The 20,596-nt window shown below is 38.0% G+C and overlaps 6 protein-coding genes across 9 annotated transcripts; 3 read left to right on the plus strand and 3 right to left on the minus strand.

Moving 5' to 3' along the window:
* Positions 1-1,349: 1,349 nt before the first annotated feature.
* BDBG_07203 lies at positions 1,350-4,776 on the minus strand (the record flags this gene model as incomplete). 3 transcript variants are annotated; one of them, XM_031722981.1, is made up of 3 exons in its annotated part: positions 3,299-4,776; positions 2,873-3,237; positions 1,350-2,801 (listed from the first exon to the last, which is right to left on the minus strand). In XM_031722981.1, the coding sequence occupies exons 2-3, from the start codon at positions 2,873-2,875 to the stop codon at positions 1,569-1,571; spliced, it is 1,236 nt and encodes a 411-aa protein (XP_031580042.1). In that variant the 5' UTR covers positions 2,876-3,237; positions 3,299-4,776. The 3 variants fall into 3 exon arrangements, with proteins under 3 accessions (XP_031580042.1, XP_002622251.1, XP_031580041.1); XM_002622205.2 differs by having other exon boundaries at positions 1,355-3,237; positions 3,299-4,043; XM_031722980.1 differs by having other exon boundaries at positions 1,569-3,237; positions 3,295-3,324.
* Positions 3,690-7,095, plus strand: BDBG_07204. 2 transcript variants are annotated; one of them, XM_031722983.1, is made up of 5 exons: positions 3,690-4,271; positions 4,390-5,322; positions 5,555-5,716; positions 5,963-6,134; positions 6,192-7,095. In XM_031722983.1, exons 3-5 carry the CDS (start codon positions 5,706-5,708, stop codon positions 6,756-6,758), a joined length of 750 nt encoding a protein of 249 aa, XP_031580044.1. In that variant the 5' UTR covers positions 3,690-4,271; positions 4,390-5,322; positions 5,555-5,705; the 3' UTR covers positions 6,759-7,095. The 2 variants fall into 2 exon arrangements, with proteins under 2 accessions (XP_031580044.1, XP_031580043.1); XM_031722982.1 differs by having other exon boundaries at positions 3,690-5,322.
* Positions 7,096-7,136: 41 nt separating this feature from the next.
* On the plus strand, positions 7,137-9,092 carry BDBG_07205 (ubiquinol-cytochrome c reductase subunit 6). Its single transcript, XM_031722984.1, has 3 exons — positions 7,137-7,491; positions 7,850-7,972; positions 8,225-9,092. Exons 1-3 carry the CDS (start codon positions 7,311-7,313, stop codon positions 8,287-8,289), a joined length of 369 nt encoding a protein of 122 aa, XP_031580045.1. The 5' UTR covers positions 7,137-7,310; the 3' UTR covers positions 8,290-9,092.
* Positions 8,761-11,936, minus strand: BDBG_07206 (cell surface receptor/MFS transporter). Its single transcript, XM_002622208.2, has 4 exons — positions 11,132-11,936; positions 10,913-11,025; positions 10,498-10,846; positions 8,761-10,225 (listed from the first exon to the last, which is right to left on the minus strand). The coding sequence occupies exons 1-4, from the start codon at positions 11,378-11,380 to the stop codon at positions 9,350-9,352; spliced, it is 1,587 nt and encodes a 528-aa protein (XP_002622254.1). The 5' UTR covers positions 11,381-11,936; the 3' UTR covers positions 8,761-9,349.
* A 6,092-nt stretch (positions 11,937-18,028) lies between these two features.
* On the minus strand, positions 18,029-18,594 carry BDBG_07207 (uncharacterized protein; the record flags this gene model as incomplete). Its single annotated transcript, XM_031722985.1, has 2 exons — positions 18,029-18,301; positions 18,550-18,594. 2 exons carry the CDS (start codon positions 18,592-18,594, stop codon positions 18,029-18,031), a joined length of 318 nt encoding a protein of 105 aa, XP_031580046.1.
* A 27-nt stretch (positions 18,595-18,621) lies between these two features.
* On the plus strand, positions 18,622-18,969 carry BDBG_17582 (uncharacterized protein; the record flags this gene model as incomplete). Its single annotated transcript, XM_031725270.1, has 1 exon — positions 18,622-18,969. The coding sequence occupies one exon, from the start codon at positions 18,622-18,624 to the stop codon at positions 18,967-18,969; it is 348 nt and encodes a 115-aa protein (XP_031580047.1).
* Between the last annotated feature and the right edge of the window lie 1,627 nt (positions 18,970-20,596).

Below are 20,596 nucleotides of genomic sequence, written 5' to 3' on the forward strand. Positions count from 1 at the left end.
GTCTCTTGAATGATGATAGAAAATCAATATTCAGCTATGTTTTTAAGCTTGCAGGTGGCTTAATTTCATGGCATTTAGTAAAGCAATCTTGTATATCTCTAAGTTTCAATAAGACTGAATATATGACTCTTAGTGAGGCAGTCCGCGAAGTAACATAAATTCAGAACCTCATGATTAAGTTGGCTTTATTACTATATCTAGACTGATTATGTGATTATATCTAAGATCAGAATCGGATTTTTTGATAGTTTCATTATTAATTTAACTGATCTCATTACATGGTTTTAACATTAAATAGTAGTCTTATACTGTCTCAGTAAGACTTACTGTCTACTCTTATTATATTTTTCAAATGAGATCATAATTTTCACTTCTTAATTTAAATTATTTTTATTACTTTAAATAACTTTAAATCTTATTTAAGTGTTATCAAAAAGTGTTACTTTTTAAAAAATTAAAAATAGTCTAAAAAAAACCTTAAAATGTCTAAAAATAGTAACTTTATATCAAGAATGAGATTAAATGAGATTAAATAAAATTACTTTCTCATTTTTTTCAAGTTATGATTTCATTTTAAGATCTGATATATAGTCACTTTACATGTTTTTTTAATGACTAGTCTCAGCAGAATTCATATTAAGAAATGTATGAAATCAGATCAAATGAAATTAAATGTAAAATTCATAGTCTCAGTGATTAGTCTAACTACATCTTTAATACAGATTCTCACTGATAATAAGAGTATTATAGATCTTATAAAGATGGCAGTCATTACAGTCTGAAGTAAGCATATTAACATACATTTTCATTTTTCATATTGGCAGTTGAATCAGAGAATTATTGATTTAGAATACATTCTCATCACTTAAATAGTAGTGAATGAACTTACTAAATCTCTAAACACTGTGATATTTACACAATTCATGATTTTACTAGGTCTTACAGATATAAAAGTTGAGAATGTTTAATTTTATATTTGTATTTGATTTTGACAGACTTTCTTGATGGTTTGAGTGTTTTTATATGTGATTCTTGTTATCTTGAGGGGGGGTGTTGGCTGTTACAGCTGTTGCGGTTAGCGATCCCACTATATCACGTGACCCACCACTATATATGTTCTTGTAGATAGATCTATCAATACAACCTTCAACTATCCTACAGTTATATGGTGGAAGGATTAGTAAGCCAGATTACGTGACCTGACACATTCAACTACTCTATACTCTATACACATGTTGAAATTTTTGTGAAAATCGAAAAGTAAGAATTTGATGAACACTATAACTATCATGAATATCCTAGCTGACAGTTCCACACATGCTATGTGGCTTGATGAATATGATTCTCTCTAAACCCTCTATTTTCCCCTCGGGTGGGAGATCTACCTAGTACGGGTGCGGGGTGGTTGTAATATTAGTAGTATATTATTATTATCATTATTATCATTATTATTAGTGTACCCCGGTGCACACCGGTTATACAATTATACACCTAGCATACCTCCACACCACCACCGTGATCCTAAAGTATATAGTATAAGTATTAATGATCATTGAAGAAAACCCCGCTCAGGTACGCTGACCAGCAGCGCCACCCTCAGCAACCCTCAACCTCTCCAAAAGCTCATTATTCCTCTTCTCCCACTCAGCCACCCACTCTTGATCGTGCTCCGCCACAGCCTTCTCAACCTGTATCTGAGTTTCAAGCTCAATCCTACGCATGCGCTCCATAAGATGGCGATCACGATGCTTCCACCGCGCCTCCCACATGTCCTCAACCTCATTCTTCGCCCGCTCGATACTGCCATTCATCTGCTCCTGCAGATTCTCTAGCCGTTTCCGCATATCGTCAATGGTAAAGTCTCGCGACTTCAGTTCCTGCCGATAGACCTGGTCGATCTCGTTCAGGCGCTCGCGCATCCCAGCCAGCTCCTTGTCGCGCGCATGCAGCGCCTTGCGGTGGTCGCGGTCAATGCTGCGGATTAGCCGCGTGTAGTGGATACTAACGTCATTCTCGTCTTCCATGGGGGGCGGGGGTTCAATATCTACATGGCCCTCTTCGACTTTTACCGGGCTCTGGGGGACGGCTAGAGAGAGCATGGGGATATTGGGGAGCGAGGGCCTGCGTTGAGGGGCCCCGTCTTCTGGGGACAGGTGGGTTGAGTATGAAGGAGTGGGATATCCACTGGTGGAGCTACGTGCGGTGAATACGGGTGACTGTGCGTATTTTCTCTGGTATGTACCGCAGCTGGGGCCTGCCGATTGTATAATCCGGCTGCTAGGTGAAGGGGGGTCTTGGTCTTGGTCGGATGTACTGCCAAACTTAATATTTGTTAAACTGGTGAAGAGTCTGGGAAGTCGAATGCCGTTCCTGCGCCTAAGATGGTGTTTTGGGTCTTTATTCTCATACCAAGAATGTACACTTTCCGGTATGTTGCCTTGAGAGGCAGAACGCCCTTTAGAAACGATTGATATCCTTTCCGGCCCAGTAATAACCCATGGGCTGCGATAAACGCCATTTTCCTCCATTGGTTGTGACTCTGGGTTGGACAGGCTTGCGCTTGGTAGCTTTGATAAGTCAAACATCGAGTTTGAATTTAGTCGCCCCAGAGCAGGTTTAGTATTGCTCTGTGATGTGCTTGATGATAGTCGGCGATGGCGGGATCTGTCCGTCCAAAACGGAATATGTATGCGGCTTTTTGGTGCAGGGGCAGCCAGCGGCGAAGGTGTACGTGCGGTTGAAGTAACTAGCTCAGGTGGCTGTGGGCCATTGCGAAAACTGGTATCAACATGGTTGCTGGACTGCGCATAGGTTGGCAGGGAAGGAGAATACGGAGGGAGGTCGTTATCTGATGAGCTAGATATCTTCGAACCATCTCGGTTGATATGGAATAACCTTCCGCCTAACATGAGATCAATGCTTCGAGCACTTCGAGTGCTTCGGTCATCGTCTTGTAGTGTAGCGATCGTAGAATTTGTTATCGTCGATACGATGCTAGAAGCTCGACTAGGTCGCACCTCCAGGCTCGTTGGCATTCTAGCAGCCTGGATTGGTGTTTCTGCGGCTTCTTCTGATCCTGGTAGGCTGGGAGTAGTAGCAGAAGAACTGGCAGGATATCCAAAAGCTCTCCCAAAGAATGGTGTTCCAGCAGTTGCCTCTTGTTGCGTATTTCTTCGAGGCGCTGGAGTTTCTGGACGCGAGTTGGAATTATCCATGATCAAAAAAGCAATGGAAAAGCTGCCGCGACATCGTTAGCTTTTTCTTCAACAGAACACGTCGGGGATGGCTCCACACCTACGGTTCTCTCTGTATGCCAGGGCGCTCTCTCGGAATCACCGCATCCCCCGCAATGTCAAATAATCTTTCTCAACTGGAAACCCGGAGTTTTAAAAAGAATGGCTTGTTTCTGTCTGGACCGTTACGGCATCCCGAGCTCCTTCCTCTCCCTGGAGCCTGTGGGGTGTGCGTCGTTAGCCTCAGCCCCTACAGACTATCGGCAGCTAAAGAAGGCTGTGAGCCATGGAGAAAAAAATAATAAAAAATAAAAAATAAAAAAACAAAGAAACCATCAAAAATTTTGGCCATAAGGGGGATATTTCAATCAATCATTGCCTCATTTTTAAGCCAACGGTAATGTAGTATACATTCAACGGTCCCGGGTAAGACAACGATAGGCTCCGATGGCACTACCTGACAGGCAACGAAGAACGGGGTGAGTGTGAGAGAATGGGGGCTGAGCAATGAGCTCATTGCGCCGACTTCTGCGGGCAATGGCTCGCTGAGAGGTTACATACAATAACATTAATGCATCACTACAAGTAGCGCAACAGATCGTCGCAGCAAGACGTTCTCCGGAACAAACGCCGGCGCAGGACGGAGTGATGAGGCTGAAAAACAGCATGCACGCAACGCCTCCAGCGCGGTGGAACACCGTTATTATTATTAATATTATATTATTATTGGGCGTTGTGTAGTTACAGCGTAGGCATCATCATTTATTATTATTTCCACTACTCCGTGCGGATATCCAAGATGACATTAAGGATATCACTTATTAATATTGTCCCAAGCATCCCTAGGCTACACAGAATGATCACAGGAGCTTCTTAGGCGTCAGAATTTTTTTATTTTATTTTATTTTTATTATTTTAATTTAATTTAATTTTATTTTTCACCCGCTCATGTTGTCATGTGTTGAATTTCCAGTGCTTCGACCAACGATATTATTCCAACCCCAGATTCAAAATCAGATACATCATATGTCGTCACTTGTAGGGAGACGCTGTTCAACCCTCTAACTATCTATCCTAGTCTAACCGCAGTATGAATGGTCTCCGGTAGCCTCTGCGAACTGTTGAGTTTGAGTTTGCTGACCTGTGTCTGTCCAAGGGAGGGCGGGGTCCGGGGAATGTCATAATTTATAGCTTTGGGATGTTTCAACGAGCATCGTAGGGCAGATGCAGTCTGTATTTTCTCGTTGCCGACGACTTTCCATGGCATTTTCCCCGGTAATCAAAGGAGTACTCATCAATAGAGTACCAGTTTGCTGAAGGTAGAGAGATATCTATAGACCAACTAGGTAGGGTTCGCACGGTACAATCCTCCTCGAAAATGCTCGTTTTCATTTCATTTCATTTTCTTTTCTTTTCATTTCATTTTCTTTCTTTCTTTCTTTCTTTTTTTTTTTCCCTAAGTTGATATGAATAAAGATAGTGTAATTCAATGCTTTAACTCTGTGTAGAGGCAGCAAATATAAAAATGTACTCCGTAATGAAGATCAGGCGGGGGAGGAGAATCCGAAACAATAATGTGTTTCTTAGTTATTTATGTATGATAAAACATCCACCAGGACTTCTTCCTCTTGAATAAATCCACCTCTCCAACCCACAACTCAACACTCAACCCCACAGATTGCGTAACTATCTATCAGAGGTCCTTTCAACGCAGCACGAAAGATTCCATCGACTCTCTGCGTTTATTTTGACATCCCTTCGCCGACTTCAAATCCTTCAGATAGACTCGCTGGCTCCCTCCCTCCCTCCCCACACTCCGTCTACGGAGTACCTAAGCAAGAATTAGGCTGAACCACTGGGAACGCCCCAAGCGACCGATATTGATCTGGCCACTTGTTGCGCTTTATCTCTCCGCTCGCTGCTCTAGTTAGCGATCTACGCGCCGTTTTCCCCTGGCCAGACCTCTTTAAACGAAAGTTGCGCGATATCTAGCCACTCGCTTCTTGCAGAGAGCAGCACGGACTCAGTTCCACTTGCGCAACTAGTTTCATACAGACGTTACTTTGAGGCCTGCAGGGAGTTGCAAAAGGTATAACTAATCTCCCTTCCTTTCCCCGAAGCTTCCAGCAGCTATGATTCGTGCATATTACTCGCAATCAGCATTTTTGCCGCAAGTCATGCCACTAGTTACTACCCCTCGCTAGGAAACGAAGTATACCCGTCACCCAGCAGTCAATTATTAACGAAATTCTTGCTTGATACTAACCCCCGCCCGTTAACTTTTCGTTCTGGCCTGGTTCAGTCTTGCTGACGATTGGTAGTTTTCCTTAACCCTAGCTAGAGTTTGCTAATATTACTGTGAACAAGGGAGAGTAAGGTGTCCCACAGCTCTCATCGCCAACCTCAAGCCACAAAACACTGGTTATCAGGTAGTTTTCAAAACCTTCCCAGGACAGGCTATTCTTTAGGAAAATGTCTATAAAGTATGTATTTTCCTTCTTTTTAGGTGGCTACATATACCATTTCATGCTTTGCTCTGTTCGATCTGCAATTTCTGTTGCTCTCCCCCTTTCCTCTCTTTCCATTTATGCCCTCATCTACTATACATTCCTTTATTTTCCCTTTATAATGTGATACCCAATATCACATCCCATATTTCTAAGAGAATAGACCATGTCCTCGAAATTTTCAATGAAAAAGACAATACTAAGTAGGCTCCGGCGAAGTAGTTGGGTCATGCTCCATGAAACGGAGGCATTCGTCCGCCTTCCTAATGAACGCATCATGTATACTTCCCCGCCTCGAACAAGTCTTATGCTTCAAAGCGGGAATCCCAAACCGGGAAATGAACCTCTGTCAGTTCAGAGTAGCACTGGACGTGTCTATCTTACGAACCAACGAGTGTGTTTCCCTTCGCGCTGTTCGTACATGACGATAGTTCCTAACAGAAGCTTTCAGGTTGTCTACCTCCCGGCACATTCCACTCCACAATTCCAATCATTCTCCGCCCCTCTCCTAAATCTGCAAGACACGCATGTTTCAGCTCCCTTTTTTGGTCCCAACCTCTGGACCGCACAGGTCAAACCCGTTCCTGGCGGCGGCATTCCCCCTTCCCATGTTTCCCTCCAGCTAAAGTTAACTTTCAAGGATGGCGGAGCATTTGATTTCCACTCAGCCTTCGAACGAATCAAAGAACGTCTGCAACAGGCTCTCGAGCAATCGCAAGAAAGCGGCAGGGCGACAGGCTCTGTGGATTTCTCAGCGATCCATCTTGATGAGCTCCCCGCATACGAAGGACCCGGCCATCCTACTGAGCCGACAGATACCACGTCATTGCCAGCATTTCTATCTCCGGATCTGCATGAACGGAATAACCATCGCGTTTCCAACCAAGACGATAACAGTCGTACGGGGGAGCATAATCCTCCTGACTCTAGCCCTACAGAGCCTCCTCCGGGGTACGAGGAAGTTCAGCAACAGAGCGTTGCGAACGCGCTTGAAGCACGTCTGCGGAAATATCAGTGATGACGATGCGGAGGGAACATACTTCTCTATATGTTGTTGTTACACAGTCTGACACCATGCCGATGGTGGAAGACTTCAAAATCGTCATTAGAAAAGATGTTACTCGTGCATGCAAGTTGATATGTATTTCTTTCTGCTAGTATCTTCTATGGTGTATGTATATATATACATAGTTAATGATTATATGAGCTTATGTGCTATTTCTATGAGTTTATACGAAGGCTGATGGAGGCGAAAGTTATCAAACTGGCTTGAATATTAAGAAACAGTTATCATATTCAGATATTAAATTGGTTTCTGCACTAGATTGTATATCCATTGATATTTACTTACTCCTTAAATCTCAGGGACAGCCAATCACGTGTCCCATAATTCTGACTGACCAACCACAGTCCAGCCCGACTTTTCCCTTGCAAACCTCGAACTCGAAAAAGCAAAAGAAAGGCATTCGAACATCAACAGCATCTGGCTTCGAAAAACCAACCAACACCACGCCCCTCCCCCACCAGCCTTCCCCCAGTTGCTCTCAATTGCCCTCCGTCCTACCCAAAGATGGGTTTCGTCGACATGTTCACCGATCTAATTAGCTCGCTGCCCTTCGCGGAGGCGCAGGCCGAAGCACCACCAGCCGAGGAGCCGACTGCTGCGGACGCACCGGAGGAGAAGGAAGAGGAGCCCGAGGAGGAAGAAGAAGAGGAGGAAGTTGAAGATATTAAACCTAAGTTGGAGGAGGGTGAGTGGTTTCCCGTTTGGGTTTTCTTGTTTTTTCTCTCCCTTCATGATGAGTGGGATATATAGGTAGCGAGGTGGAATTCTTAAAATCAGGGAGAGAGACAGAAAGAGACGGTGACCTAGCTTTATTCCCGGCCCATTGGGATTGGTTTCCCAATGCACCTTGCAGAGAGAGTCATGGGGCGGAATGGGGTAATCTGTCAAAGAAGCACCACCTGGAAATACCCCTAGCATTCATCAACAAGCTCTACCTTTCGTCAACCGGGCTCGGGACAATGCAAACAGTGATCCAAAACTACGTATAAAGGCTACACGAAGTTAACTAACTGATCTCGCTTTCTTTTTGCTTCAATTGATAGAATGCGCCAACTCTGCCAAATGCGCGCCTGCAAAGCACCACTTTGATGAGTGCGTCGAGCGAGTCACCCGCAACAGCGAAGATCCCGATTTCAAGGGTCCCCACGAGGACTGCGTTGAGGAGTGTAAGTTTATATTCTCTTATCATGTCTTCATGGGCGTATTACCGGCGGCTCTCGGCATTCTTTTGCGACACGTACACCGCATGATTCGGATTCAAATATTCTCTCCCCTCCCCGATTTTCAAAATCAATGGGTCCATCGCGAGAGAAAATGAAACGAATTCACGGCCAACGTCCCTGAAATCCATTGACAGTCGACTATATGTCTTTTACTTAAGTTGCTAATTGGTTAATTTTCTAAAATCCCTCATCTAGTCTTCCATCTCCAACACTGCGCAACCAAATGCGCTGCCCCTAAGCTCTTCCGAGCTCTCAAATAAGCACCCCCACCCCACCTTCACCATCCGGAAGCCCTACCGTTACTGATCAGATACCGCGTCACCTTCCAACATTTAAAACCACCCCCCTAGACCAGTTATCCTAGTGGACAGTCAAAAATTGATATGGAGAGGAAACGGGAATTTCGGACAAAACCCGCTTGCGGTGTAGGCTTGGGTTTCGGAGGATCATCACCATTTAAAATAAAATTAATAAAGTAAATAAATAAACGAGAGACGAGAGACTTGGGCGGAGGAAGGAAGAACTCAAGCAACGGGGGAAGTGAAAAAAGGATCTGAGTGACCATTTTTTTTTACTTTTTCTAGTTATTGCTTGATATCCCCCCGTCATATACATACAACATACTGTACCACCCACCCTCCCCCCAAAAAAATCATGAATCGGCCCGCATTGAAGAAAAAAAATTCATGTATCATTATCCCCCACGCCCCCCTTGTTTTCCCTTTAATCTGTACAGACCTACTTTAGATAAACGTCATTGTCCTCACCCCTTCCTATTATCCCATCTAGATTCATATATCGTATCTATCTAACTTCCTTTATTCCAATGTGCCGTTTTCACGGGTTCCTAATTAATTCTTTTTCGGGTTGAGGACAAGAAAATGGTTGGACGGTCTTCGTTTTTATAGCCATGGACGCACTCATATACCGATATTTGTGGCATAATTTCGTGCTTTGGTAATATAATAAATGCAAAAATCTCCGCTGGATATTAAAAAACTAAACACTTCAAAAGGTAAAACAACTGACACATGTATGTACATGCAGATGTACACAACGTAAAACTTTGCACCGTTATATTGCCTAGAGAAAAGCTTGGGGGGGAGAGCATCGAAGGCCAAGATATAAAAAACTTACAAGGTAGAGAAATGAAAATCCTCCAGGATCACCAAGGAGCCCCGATGAGTATCAGTAGGATTGCAGCGAAACAAAAGTAGAGAAAAAGAGAGAAAAAGAGTCGATAAGAAAACATAACCCCATATATAAAGCACATCACAAACTCTCGTATATAAAACATCAACATATATATCAAAAGGCTCATCACATCCCACGGCGGGCCCTGCCCTTCCTACTCCCATAATCACTATCGCATTCATTGCCCCCGCGCGTCTGTGCCTCCAATTCCGCCGATTCCGCCGATTCCGCCGATTCCGCCGATTCCGCCGATTCCGCCGATTCCGCCGATTCCGCCGCAATCTCCGCCTCAAGCCTCCGACTCCTGGGATTCCGCCCAAACAGCCCCAAGCAGAGCGGCACCGGCACAACCACTGACGCAAGCACAGCCTGAAAAATCAACGCACGCGTCATATTCCTTGGCGGCTGCGCATCCGCCCCTTCCTTCAACGCATTCTCAATAAGAATAAACGAGGCGCCTAGCAACTGCCCGCCCATCCAGCAGACCGAACTGGTCACCTCTGGCGACATCGGGTAGGTGATTTCAACCATATACTCGAGGATGACGGGGAGAACGGCGAAGCTGGACGCGCCCAGCAGGGCGGCGACGACATAGGGTCCCGCGACGTTGCTTGCGCGCGGCGCGAAGACGAAGCCGATGTAGCAGACGGCTATGATGGGGACGAGGACTTTGGTCAGCAGCAGGTAGCTCTTGTAGCGGTCTGTGATGGGGGAGATGATGGCGGCGGCGACGAGGCCGACGACGATGAGCAAGGCGCCGGTGATACCGGCATCTGTCTCGCTGAAGCCGTGGGGTTCAAGGATCTGGTTGAGGAGGGAGGAGATGCTGTTGAAGAGGCCGACGTAGACGCTGAATGGGAGGAAGATGAGCCAGAATTCAAGGGTGCGGATTAGTTTTAACGGAGACTTGGTGAGGGGGATTCGCTCGATGGCTGCGGAGGCGGTTGGTGGGGTTGGTGGGGCGGAGGGGATGAAGAAGGATGGGACGCAGACGACGGTGGACTATTCATCAGAATTTCTGTTAGCTTTTTCTTTCTCTCTCCTTTCGTGGTCTTGCTAACATCTTATATCGGATGATTTGGGTCGAATCCTGACACAATTAGCGTAACCGTTTATGCCACCCTTCTTAGATTGACTGCATCGCGGCTCTTTTATTCCACTTCTGACCCCCAACTACTTGGCCAAAATCCGGGTATTGCATTGCTGACGCTAATTTTTCCCGGATCCTATATCCCAGATGACGAGAGGAGCAATTGTTTTTTCTCCCTACTTACAATGATAGACACATAGAGCACCATGTTCGGAATTTCAGAGCTCTTCGTTGCTAGGATCGGCCCAATCAACTGGCCAAGCGCACCACCAAAGGGGTTCGCAAGTGTAGCAATGGCCGTTGCACTGGTGCGCCCCTTGCCGGTGAACCATAGATCACTATAGCGTGTGGGCGCGCTTAAGCAGAATGGTTGCGCAAGGCCGATCAAAATCTGTCCGAACATCGCGACGCCGAAGATGCTGTTACCTGCTCGAGCGCCGGCATAGCGAATCCAGTTGCCGCATAAGAGGAGGACGGCGGAGACAGTGAGAGACAGCTTAGGTCCTCCTTTATTGAGGGTCCAGATGACGGCGCTGGGGGAGGGAAGAAGAGTGTTAGTGACGAGTAACTGCGTCATTCGTATTTTGGGATTTTCTTACGGGGTCGAAATACAAAACGCCAGTTGGAAGGCTACGCTCATCCAGTTGATCGTGCCTTCTGAGACGCGAAAATGTTCTGAGGCAGTTTTTGAAACGGCGGAGAAGGTTAACCACTGTGATAGAGATATCATAAGGTCAGCGAACGTTCTATCTATCTCTCTCTCTCGTCCTATCTCCCTTTCATGTGTCTCTTTCCATGCGACCATGACTCTCACATACATCCCAACTAACAACGGTATTAAGCAATACCAACTGCGCCAGGCCGAAGAAACGGCGTTTATAGATCCTGTATACGGGGCGCTCGCTGCCACCCATCGCCCCAGAAGCAGCATTAGGTGGGGTGGGCTCGTGCGAATCCGGGATCGCGCTCATCTCAACATGTGCGCTGCTGGGGTTATCTGCCGCCTTAATCGCATCTACCCCCGCGCCGGACTGTGTAGGCGCAGCGTCTAACTTGTTGTCGACCATTACGCGCCCTTAGTTATCTATTTAATTTATTAATCGGGGGAGCGTAAGGGAAGAAATTGCGTTGGCTCCGAGGTTTATTATATATGCGTGTAGATAGGGATATTAGGTTCAGGTTTAGAAGTGCACAACTCGGTAGTCTGCGTGAACTGCTGAATAGTAGGTAACTATTCATGTGGTGGTTGAAAATAATTCCCGCTTTTCAAAGTCCAGCTGCTGTTGATCCATCATTTGATGTGTTTCTGCGTTGTCCGGGGGAAAATGCGGAGACAATTTCAGTCAGGAGAAACTGGAAAGTGTGGGGGCGGAGACGGAGACGGAGCCGGAGCCGCTAAATAACACAGTTGATGAATAGCTTCGGCTCTATTTCTTTGCTGGAGGTTCGCCATACGATCCATGGATACGGTACGGTCCATACCCGAACAACAGCCACATGTGGGCTGAAGAGAAGGAAGGCCGATGGGATGATATATGGGGGAAATAGTATCGTTATCTGTAAGAGGCTAAGAGCAAAAGGAATCCCTACTTCTTGGATATGAATCATATGGTGTGCGCTAAACAATACACTGACTGCTCTAAGCAAGGGACTGGAATCATCTCTGCTGATTGTGATTCAAAAGTTGCTTAAGTCAGAATTTAGCTTCGGAAGTAAATGCTTCTTACAGAGAAAGATATTGTTGGCCGTTGCGGCCGCTGCGGCTATTGCCTGTGGCGATCTCCGTAGATCACGTGACCGACCACTATACCTTACCGGAAGAACGTAGGGTTAATTTACGGTGATTACACCGTGGATCCACCATTCCACCTGTGTCACGTGTCGCCGATCGTAACACATGTTCCATCATTATATTCAGTGACATGTTGCTGAATATTAAATGTCAAGATGGCATTGAGACAGTGCAGAACTTTCTAACATTATCATGACACTACTCAGTAATCATGTAATTGACAGATGTCATCATCAGAATACTACTAAGATACTACAAGACACTGTATACTGTTCTGTCAGTGAAATTAATACTATTAAGCTAGTTAGTTATCTATTACTCAGTACAACAGCTGCTATTCATCAACTATCTATTCTATTTAAAGAAATCAGATATCTTAATTATAATACAAATATCTTGTTATCTGAGACTTATATACTAAATAATCATTATTTTTATCACTATTCTGTATTAAAATGTTATACAATACTGTCTTTCAAATTACTAATAGTCTGATAATAGTGTAATTATCAGAATTCTCTTGTAAAATTAGCAGATTCAGTAGATAATCATGTATGACATAATATAAAGAAATAAGTATAAAGAAAATTTACTTAATTTCTCTCATTTTATAAATAAATATAATTGTAATCTAATCAAGCTCTGTCTCTTAATATTGAATGATATTCTCTTTTATAAGAGAGATTCAGTGAATACAATCTCTAATTTATAAGTTAGTAATAAGTTAATAACTGATTGATTAATAGATATACTGAACTGAGAATATTAACTTATTATAGAAAAGAATCAGATAGTGATCTAGTTTCAAAACTGAGAACTTATTTTAATCAGTATTATAGAATTCTCACAGCTTATTAAGAAAGAGATGAAGAAGTTCAAGTTTTAAGAGATTTATAAATTATATACTGACTTTCTCTGATATCTTATTTAATAATAGATAACTAAAAATCTTCAGAGTAATATAATCTTTTATTAACTCTAACTTAATAGAGTAGTTTAATGAATTATTATTATTATCTAGTTCTTTATTCATTCTCAGCAGATTATTGAACAGTGTTAAATAAACTGTATATAGCTGTTAAATCTTCTGTATTAGATGTAAGTCAGATCTATTAAAAGAATCTCTTAATACTAGTTATAAGATATAATAAAAGCTCTTCTATAAGAGTAGTATCTTCTTTATATCTCAATAATTTATTCACTGTACTAGATTCTTATAGTCTTAATACTTATTCTTCTCTGTCAGAATATTACAGTTATTAGATACAGTGTATTCTTTAATCAGCTTAATATAGTGTAAATTAATATATATATTTAACTGACTCTTTATATATCATATAAGCTTTGCTTTTTTAATATAATCACTGATATGTATAGTAACTGTACTCATTGTTGAAGCAGAGAATGACTGATAACTAATAACTGAATCAGCTTAGAATAATTTAAATATCACTGCTGCTCTTGCTGCAGCTTCAATAAGAAATTATAGCTATTAACAGACTGTAAGTATGATTTGATAAGTTACTTCAGAATCATTTTCTCTCAGAGATTGAGATATTAATAGACTATTACTTCTTATAATGACTGTATATATCTGAATAATAAGATTAATAGATGATTGATTTGATGCTAAAAATGCTGCAGAAATGATCTGCTTAATCATTAAATTAAGTCATTTCTTCTTAAGCTCACACTGCAAGATAAGAGATATAATGATTGAAGCTTAAGTATGTTCTTGAAGCTGATACTTCTTAAGATGAGTAATTAATGACTGCAGACAATTTCAACTGTGAGAAAAAGAGAATATCTATAATATTCAGAAGTATTCTAGCTAATTATACAGTGATAAGACAGTACTGATCAGTAATAAGTGTAAAATCTCTGATATATCAGTAAACTCACTATAATATAAATCAGATGAAAAAAAAGAGATTAAATTCAAACTTGAATATATCTGAAAAAGAGATACAGTCTGTGATATTATTTCTTACTCTTAATATATTTAGTCTCTATATATGAGATTTGATAGATCATTCAGTTTAGTCTGAAGATGTTATATATAATAGTGAAATCAGCTGTTATTATATAGATTATAATTCAGATTCAGTTAATTCTTATTATTAATAAAGCAGCTTCAGCATGATCTTCTTACTATTAATTCTTTAATCTCTATATTACTATTTTACTGTGATATATCTTTAAGAAATGTAATACAAGATGTAATCACTCTCATCTTTTTTTCATTAATATTCATTATAATCTTCTCACAATTCAATGTAGATAAGTCATGTGACAATGCAGTAACTATATCAGAAAAATTGATATTATAAGAATCAAAGATTAGAATAAAAATATTATTTCACTTTAAATGCTCAACAGCACTCAGTGCAGAAATTAAATAAAAACTTATCAAGCTTCAGTATATATTCTGATATAAGTTAAATTCATCAATAAATAATTAATATGACAGAGGAATAACTTGTATATCAGAGTAAAATATACTTTTCAAAAGATCTTATTTATATACTGCAATTTTCAACTCAGTCTGAATCAGTAAAGATTTATAATATAATTATATTTTAATTATCTCAGTTTTAATTCTCATGATTCAGTGAAGAAAATACTGATCTTAACTCTTATATACTGACAGATCAGAACTCAATTCAAATATTATATTTATATAAATATTAAGTTGATTGAGAACTTGAGTAATTAAGATATATTTCATCTCATTCTTCATTGCAATTATTTCAAAGAGACTAAATAATGAATTTAAGAATAATAATCTTTGTGCAGTCTGCAGAGTATAGTGAATAGCTTCTTAAACTTTCAGAACTATTATATAAGACCTCATATCTGAATATTAATAATTATATCTGATAAAATACACTCTTTTAATATAAGATATATTATTCAACTCTGATTTACAGTAGTATTCAAGATTCTCACACTGATATCAGATAAAATCAGAAGAAAAAATAGGTTTATTTATTGATAAATATCAGATGAATTTACTGAAATAATATTTAACAGAGCTTCTTCAACTGTGAGATTGTTATAACTCTGTAAAATTATTAACAATTTCTGTCATTTCTATATACATTTGTCACTGAAAAGTTGGGGATTTGAGAAGAGCAGATATTAAGAGAATCAGATTTTAAAAGTATAGTAATCTTATAAAGAATTCAGTGAGATTTTTCTGAGCAGAACTCAGAGTTGATATTTATATTAATAACACTATTAAAATTGAGGTTTTCTTGACTGATAAAATCAGAAATTATGCTCTGCATTGCTTTTTCAGAGTTGATAGATCTTCAGAGAGTAGACTTATCAGTGATATATTCTTCAATAAATGCAGAATTTACAGTAGTGATTTATAGTTTTTTCAGAAAATATCTGACTCTTCAGTTCAGAGTTTCATTATCAGAATAAATGAATTTATTTCAAAGTTACTGTATTTATAAAGTATATCAATTGCTGAATCAGAATCAATAAATTGATCAGTAATAGTAACAGTAATTGTATCAGTAGCTGATATTTCAATATTATTAGTAACTAACTTATCAGAATTCTCTTGATTATCATTTTCAGAAATATTCTTCTCAGCAGCTGCTTTCAAAAGCCACTTAATATACTTAATATTATCAGCAGCATTCTCATTATATGACTCTGTCTTTAGAGAATATTAGTTTTTATAATGATAGAGACATCAAAAGTAATAAACTTACTGAAAATAGTAATACTTCTTCATCAGAAGTATCAATATCTGAATCACTATCAGTGAAATCTTCATTTACAGTTTTCAGAAAAGAAGAGTATTGATCATTCTCAGATTCTTGTCTAGAGACAGATAATAGATAGTGTTTCAGATTTTAATTAAACAGACATGATATTTTACTTTCTGATATAATTTGTAGAAAAAAGTTGTGTAGTTGAAAAGATATGAATGAAGTGAATAAGCAGTCTTGATAAAATAAAGAGATGAGATTGAATTACTGAAAAGAGATATATTAATAAGAGCTGTAATCAGTGACAATCTATATCAATTTAATATTAAGAATCAAACTACTATATTTCTATTCATATTACAAATTTATCAGAGTTCTATCAAGATTCTGAAAATGAATATTGTCATGAATTCTGCTCTACTAGATCTCTCTGAACTCTCTCATCTGATAGATTTAATGAGATAAATTGCTGATTTCAAAAGAAATCTGATATTAATATATCTGAACATAGAATAAATATAATGATAGTAATAGTGAATACCAGTCAGATGAGAAGAAGTCAAACTCATTACTGATATCAAGCAGTCTGTTAAAAAGATGTCACTGAACTCAGCATTCAGATGTAGAAATGTATAAGAAGGAAATTCAGCTGACAGAGCAGTGTCTGTGTCTGAAGATAAAATAAATGTATTTTCTTTCTTTTAACAAAGATAATTTGAATTGAACAGTTGTAAGTATGATAAAAATAAAGAATAAAACATTATACATCTTTTTATTCAGCAGAATAATAATACTGAATACAATTAAAACATGAAAGTTCTGAACTCTCAAAGAAATGAAGATAAGTAGTATTAGATTTTAGTAAATATATCAACTTTTCAGTGAGATATCTTAGAAGAATTTGAAACTTTTCAGTGAGATATTAAAATTTTTTTGACTAACTTAGCTAATCATTTATTAATATAGAATCATATTCAATAGAAGAAGATAAAGAGCAGAGAAAGTTCAGTGATAATTAAATTATATAACTGCTATGAAGAATTAATTATCTTTGAATACTTCTGTGATTCATTTACTGCTGAAAAGTTCTTTCTGGTTTTTTACTGAGTGTAAGAAATCATTGACTTTGATTGATTCTCTGAGTGAGAACAATGATATATGAAATGTAAGTTAAATATTCATTAGTTAAAGATATTAAATTGAAAACTTCAGATTGAAAAACTAGAAACTGATTCTGAAAAATAGAGATATATATCAATCTTACAACCCAGGTTAAAATATTTAATAATACTGATATAAATGAAAATTCTGCTGCAGCTATATTACAATGATAAAATATTCTGACATTCTAAGATCTGATGAGTGATATTTCTGAATATCAGCAAATTGTCAGAGATGACTTTGCTGAGATAATTCAGAATACTCTGACAGTAAAAAAGAGATATCTGGTGAAAGATGTACAGAAGAAGATGTGAAAAAAGATTAAATTTTCAGAAACACTTCTGATAAAAGGCAGATCAGTGATGTAGAGATTTCCAACATAATCTATTTATATTTCAATATATTTAGTTTTCTATGAGTTTTATATATAAATTAGTTAATATATACTTTAATATACATAATTAAAATATACCTGTCTTAATATTTGCTGAAGAAAGTTGTTATATTCTCTATCTTGCAATTTGTATAGTTATGACTGTAGAGAATTCACTGATTTCACTGTATTAGAAAATCTTGAATTCTGTAGATATATTTCTGACAGTGCATTGAACACTTGTTCCTAGTTAATAGAAATGATTTTATATTCAAAATAGCTGTAATTCATTCAGTGATAGCCTGTGTAGAAAGTATTAAGATATGAATAAAATCTATCAGATATGCTGATTGCACTCAGAGATGAAATATGAAAGTATTTGCATTCATTGTATAATAACCTGCAAAGATGAATTAATAATATATATAAGAAGAATAACTTATCATCTTCTTTTTCTTTCTTTCTTTCTTTCTTTCTTTCTTTCTTCTTCTTGCAATTATATCACAATGCAAATATTGATTTTTTCAGTTCACTCAGCTCTTCTCATCTTCAGCAAGATTAGTATTCTGCCAGTTGTAATAGAAAGCTTTGAATATCAACAGTTCTAATGTCAAGATATCTAATGTGCATAGTATACTAAGAATGTCAGTGATCTATTATTTCATTCAACAGCAGCAGTAACAGCAATAACAGCAACAGTAATAATAGTAACAGCAATAACAGTAACAGTAATAACAGTAATATCAACAGCAGCAGCAGCAATAGCAGCAGCAGCAGTAACAGCAGCAGCAGCAGCAGCAACAACAGCAGTAATAACAGCAGCAACAACAGCAGCAACAACAGCAGTAATAACAGCAACAATAGCAGTAATAACAGCAGTAACAACAGCAGCAACAACAGCAGCAGCAATAACATCAAAATGGCTGAAGACACTCTTAAGTGTATGTATGCAGCAGCAGTAAAAGCACAAGAGAAAGAGGCAGCAAGCAGGCTGAATACTCTCATCAAATCTAGCAAGTCAATGATGTGCAAGCACTGTATCTTATATATTTTTCCTCATTATATTGAATCTGTTTGTGACAAAGTTGAAGAAAGTATATTGAATCTGTTTGTGACAAAGTTGAAGAAAGTATAAAGTCATGTTCAAACTGTAACTATGAAAAGAAAGATTGCATGATATACTCTGATGAATTCAATAATGAAATTGAAAACCTGGTCTGAACTCATGAGTTTTATCTTGTCATCTCAACAGCTATGAAGAAATCAGTCAAGTCAGCCATGCTGAAGACAGTGAAGGATTTATTCAAGCAAATCAAGGAAGCAAAGACACACTGGCAGGAAGCAGAAAATCAAAAAATGAAGAGTATAGCTATCACATTGAAAGCCTTAAATATGTCTATCAGTCTCACTGAAAAAGTCAAACTTGAAATTGAGAAGATTAAGTTGAATATTGAAAGAGTCAAATTGAAGATTAAAAAGAAGAAAATTGCTGTGAAGAAGAAGAAAATCATCATTGAAAAGAGAAAATTGAATATTGAAAATACAAAGCTTACTATTCAGCAGAAGATCTTGAGATTGATTAACAATCATTATAAGAGTTAAAAAGTGATAATGAAGAATCTCACAAACTTGATCAACAGTGTTAGAGAGAAAGCACAGTGTATTTTCATTGAAATATATGAAATAATAAACTGATTTGAAATAATTATCAAACTTCTCAGTAATACAGTTGATGAGAGTAGTAGTGATAAGAAATCTGTTAATAGTGATAATTCTCTTTCTCTCTCTGCAACTCTCATCAGTCTCTCTATTATCACTGTCAATTCTTCCTCTCTCTTCTTCTTCAATCTTCTGACTTCAATGAGTGTTCTGAGTCTCTGAACTTATGAAACAATTACTGAAACAGTAAGCTAGAGTCAGTGAAATGATTCCCAGATTTATTCAGAGATTAATAATTATATAGACTTTCAAATACTCAGCATCTGATCACTCTGAAATCTCAACTCTCAAATATCAGATAACTGATGACAGTGTCTCTCAGATCATGAGTAATCTGCAAACCTCAATTCACAAGTTCAGTGATATGGTCAATGAGAGCAACATGACTAGAAATGAAGACTATGAAAGAAACTTGATTCAGTCAATTTGAGAGGATTTAGATAGAAGTGTCTGTGATTTTCAATAGAGAATGATACTGATAAATGAGATGATTTTTAGAATTAGTAGTTATATAGATTGAATTCAGTGACATCATTAATATAATAATTGATTTTTTCAGTTTATTACTTATTTACAGTGATTCCATCATTCATTCATCATTATACTATGATTTACAGCTCGGCGACCGTGTCGCTGATTGAAATGATGGAACAACCATAATCCGGTCGTGTAATAACCCTACGTTCTTTTCATATGGTATTAAGCTCTTTGTAGCTAGCTTCATCTAGACTGGCCGGATTTGATCTCATTTAGACTGGCCGCTGAGACCATGAATTTCACATTTGATCTCATTTAATCTGATCTCATACATTTCCTGACATGAATCTCACTGAGACTAGTCATTAAAAAAACGTACAAAGTAACTATATATCAGATCTTAAAATGAAACCATAACTTGAAAAAAATGAGAAAGTAGTCTTATTTAATCTCATTTAATCTTATTCTTGATACAAAGTTACTATTTTTAGACATTTTAAGAGTTTTTTTAGATTATTTTTAATTTTTTAAAAAGTAACACTTTTTAATAATATTTAAATAAGATTTAAAGTCATTTAAAGTAATAAAAATAATTTAAATTAAGAAGTGAAAATTATAATCTCATTTAAAAAATATAATAAGAGTAGATAATAAGTCTTACTGAGACAGTATAAAACTACTATTTAATATTAAAACTGTGTAATGAGATCAGTTAAATTGATAATAAAACTATTAAAAAATCTGATTCTAGTCTCAGATATAGTTATATAGTCAGTCTAGTTTCATTTAATCTGATCTTATACATTTCTTAACATAAGTCTCATCAGAATCAAGTATTAAAAAAATCTGAAAATAAATTATTTCTGAGAGAAATGATGTGAAAGATGACTAGATTTAATTCAAGAATAGTAAAATAAAAGTAATTTCTTAGAATAAACTGTAAAAAATAATCATTCTTTTAAAATCAGAATAAGACTGAGACTGAAGATTAAATTTAATCTTATTCAGTTTATTCAGTAATTACTTATATAAT

The sequence above is a fragment of the Blastomyces gilchristii genome, assembly GCF_000003855.2.
Source record: "Blastomyces gilchristii SLH14081 genomic scaffold supercont1.18, whole genome shotgun sequence".
In the NCBI taxonomy this organism is placed as follows: Eukaryota; Fungi; Ascomycota; class Eurotiomycetes; order Onygenales; family Ajellomycetaceae; genus Blastomyces; species Blastomyces gilchristii.

Coding starts and splice junctions, on each gene's coding strand:
- BDBG_07204 (XM_031722982.1), top strand. Junction 6,135..6,191: donor TCTATCTTACGAACCAACGA/GTGTGTTTCCCT, acceptor AGAAGCTTTCAG/GTTGTCTACCTCCCGGCACA.
- BDBG_07205 (XM_031722984.1), top strand. CDS start 7,311: ATGGGTTTCGTCGACATGTTCACCGATCTAATTAGCTCGCTGCCCTTC. Junction 7,492..7,849: donor TAAACCTAAGTTGGAGGAGG/GTGAGTGGTTTC, acceptor TTCAATTGATAG/AATGCGCCAACTCTGCCAAA. Junction 7,973..8,224: donor CGAGGACTGCGTTGAGGAGT/GTAAGTTTATAT, acceptor TCCCTCATCTAG/TCTTCCATCTCCAACACTGC.
- BDBG_07206 (XM_002622208.2), bottom strand. CDS start 11,380: ATGGTCGACAACAAGTTAGACGCTGCGCCTACACAGTCCGGCGCGGGG. Junction 11,026..11,131: donor ATACCGTTGTTAGTTGGGAT/GTATGTGAGAGT, acceptor TCTCTATCACAG/TGGTTAACCTTCTCCGCCGT. Junction 10,226..10,497: donor TGCTCTATGTGTCTATCATT/GTAAGTAGGGAG, acceptor TCTGATGAATAG/TCCACCGTCGTCTGCGTCCC.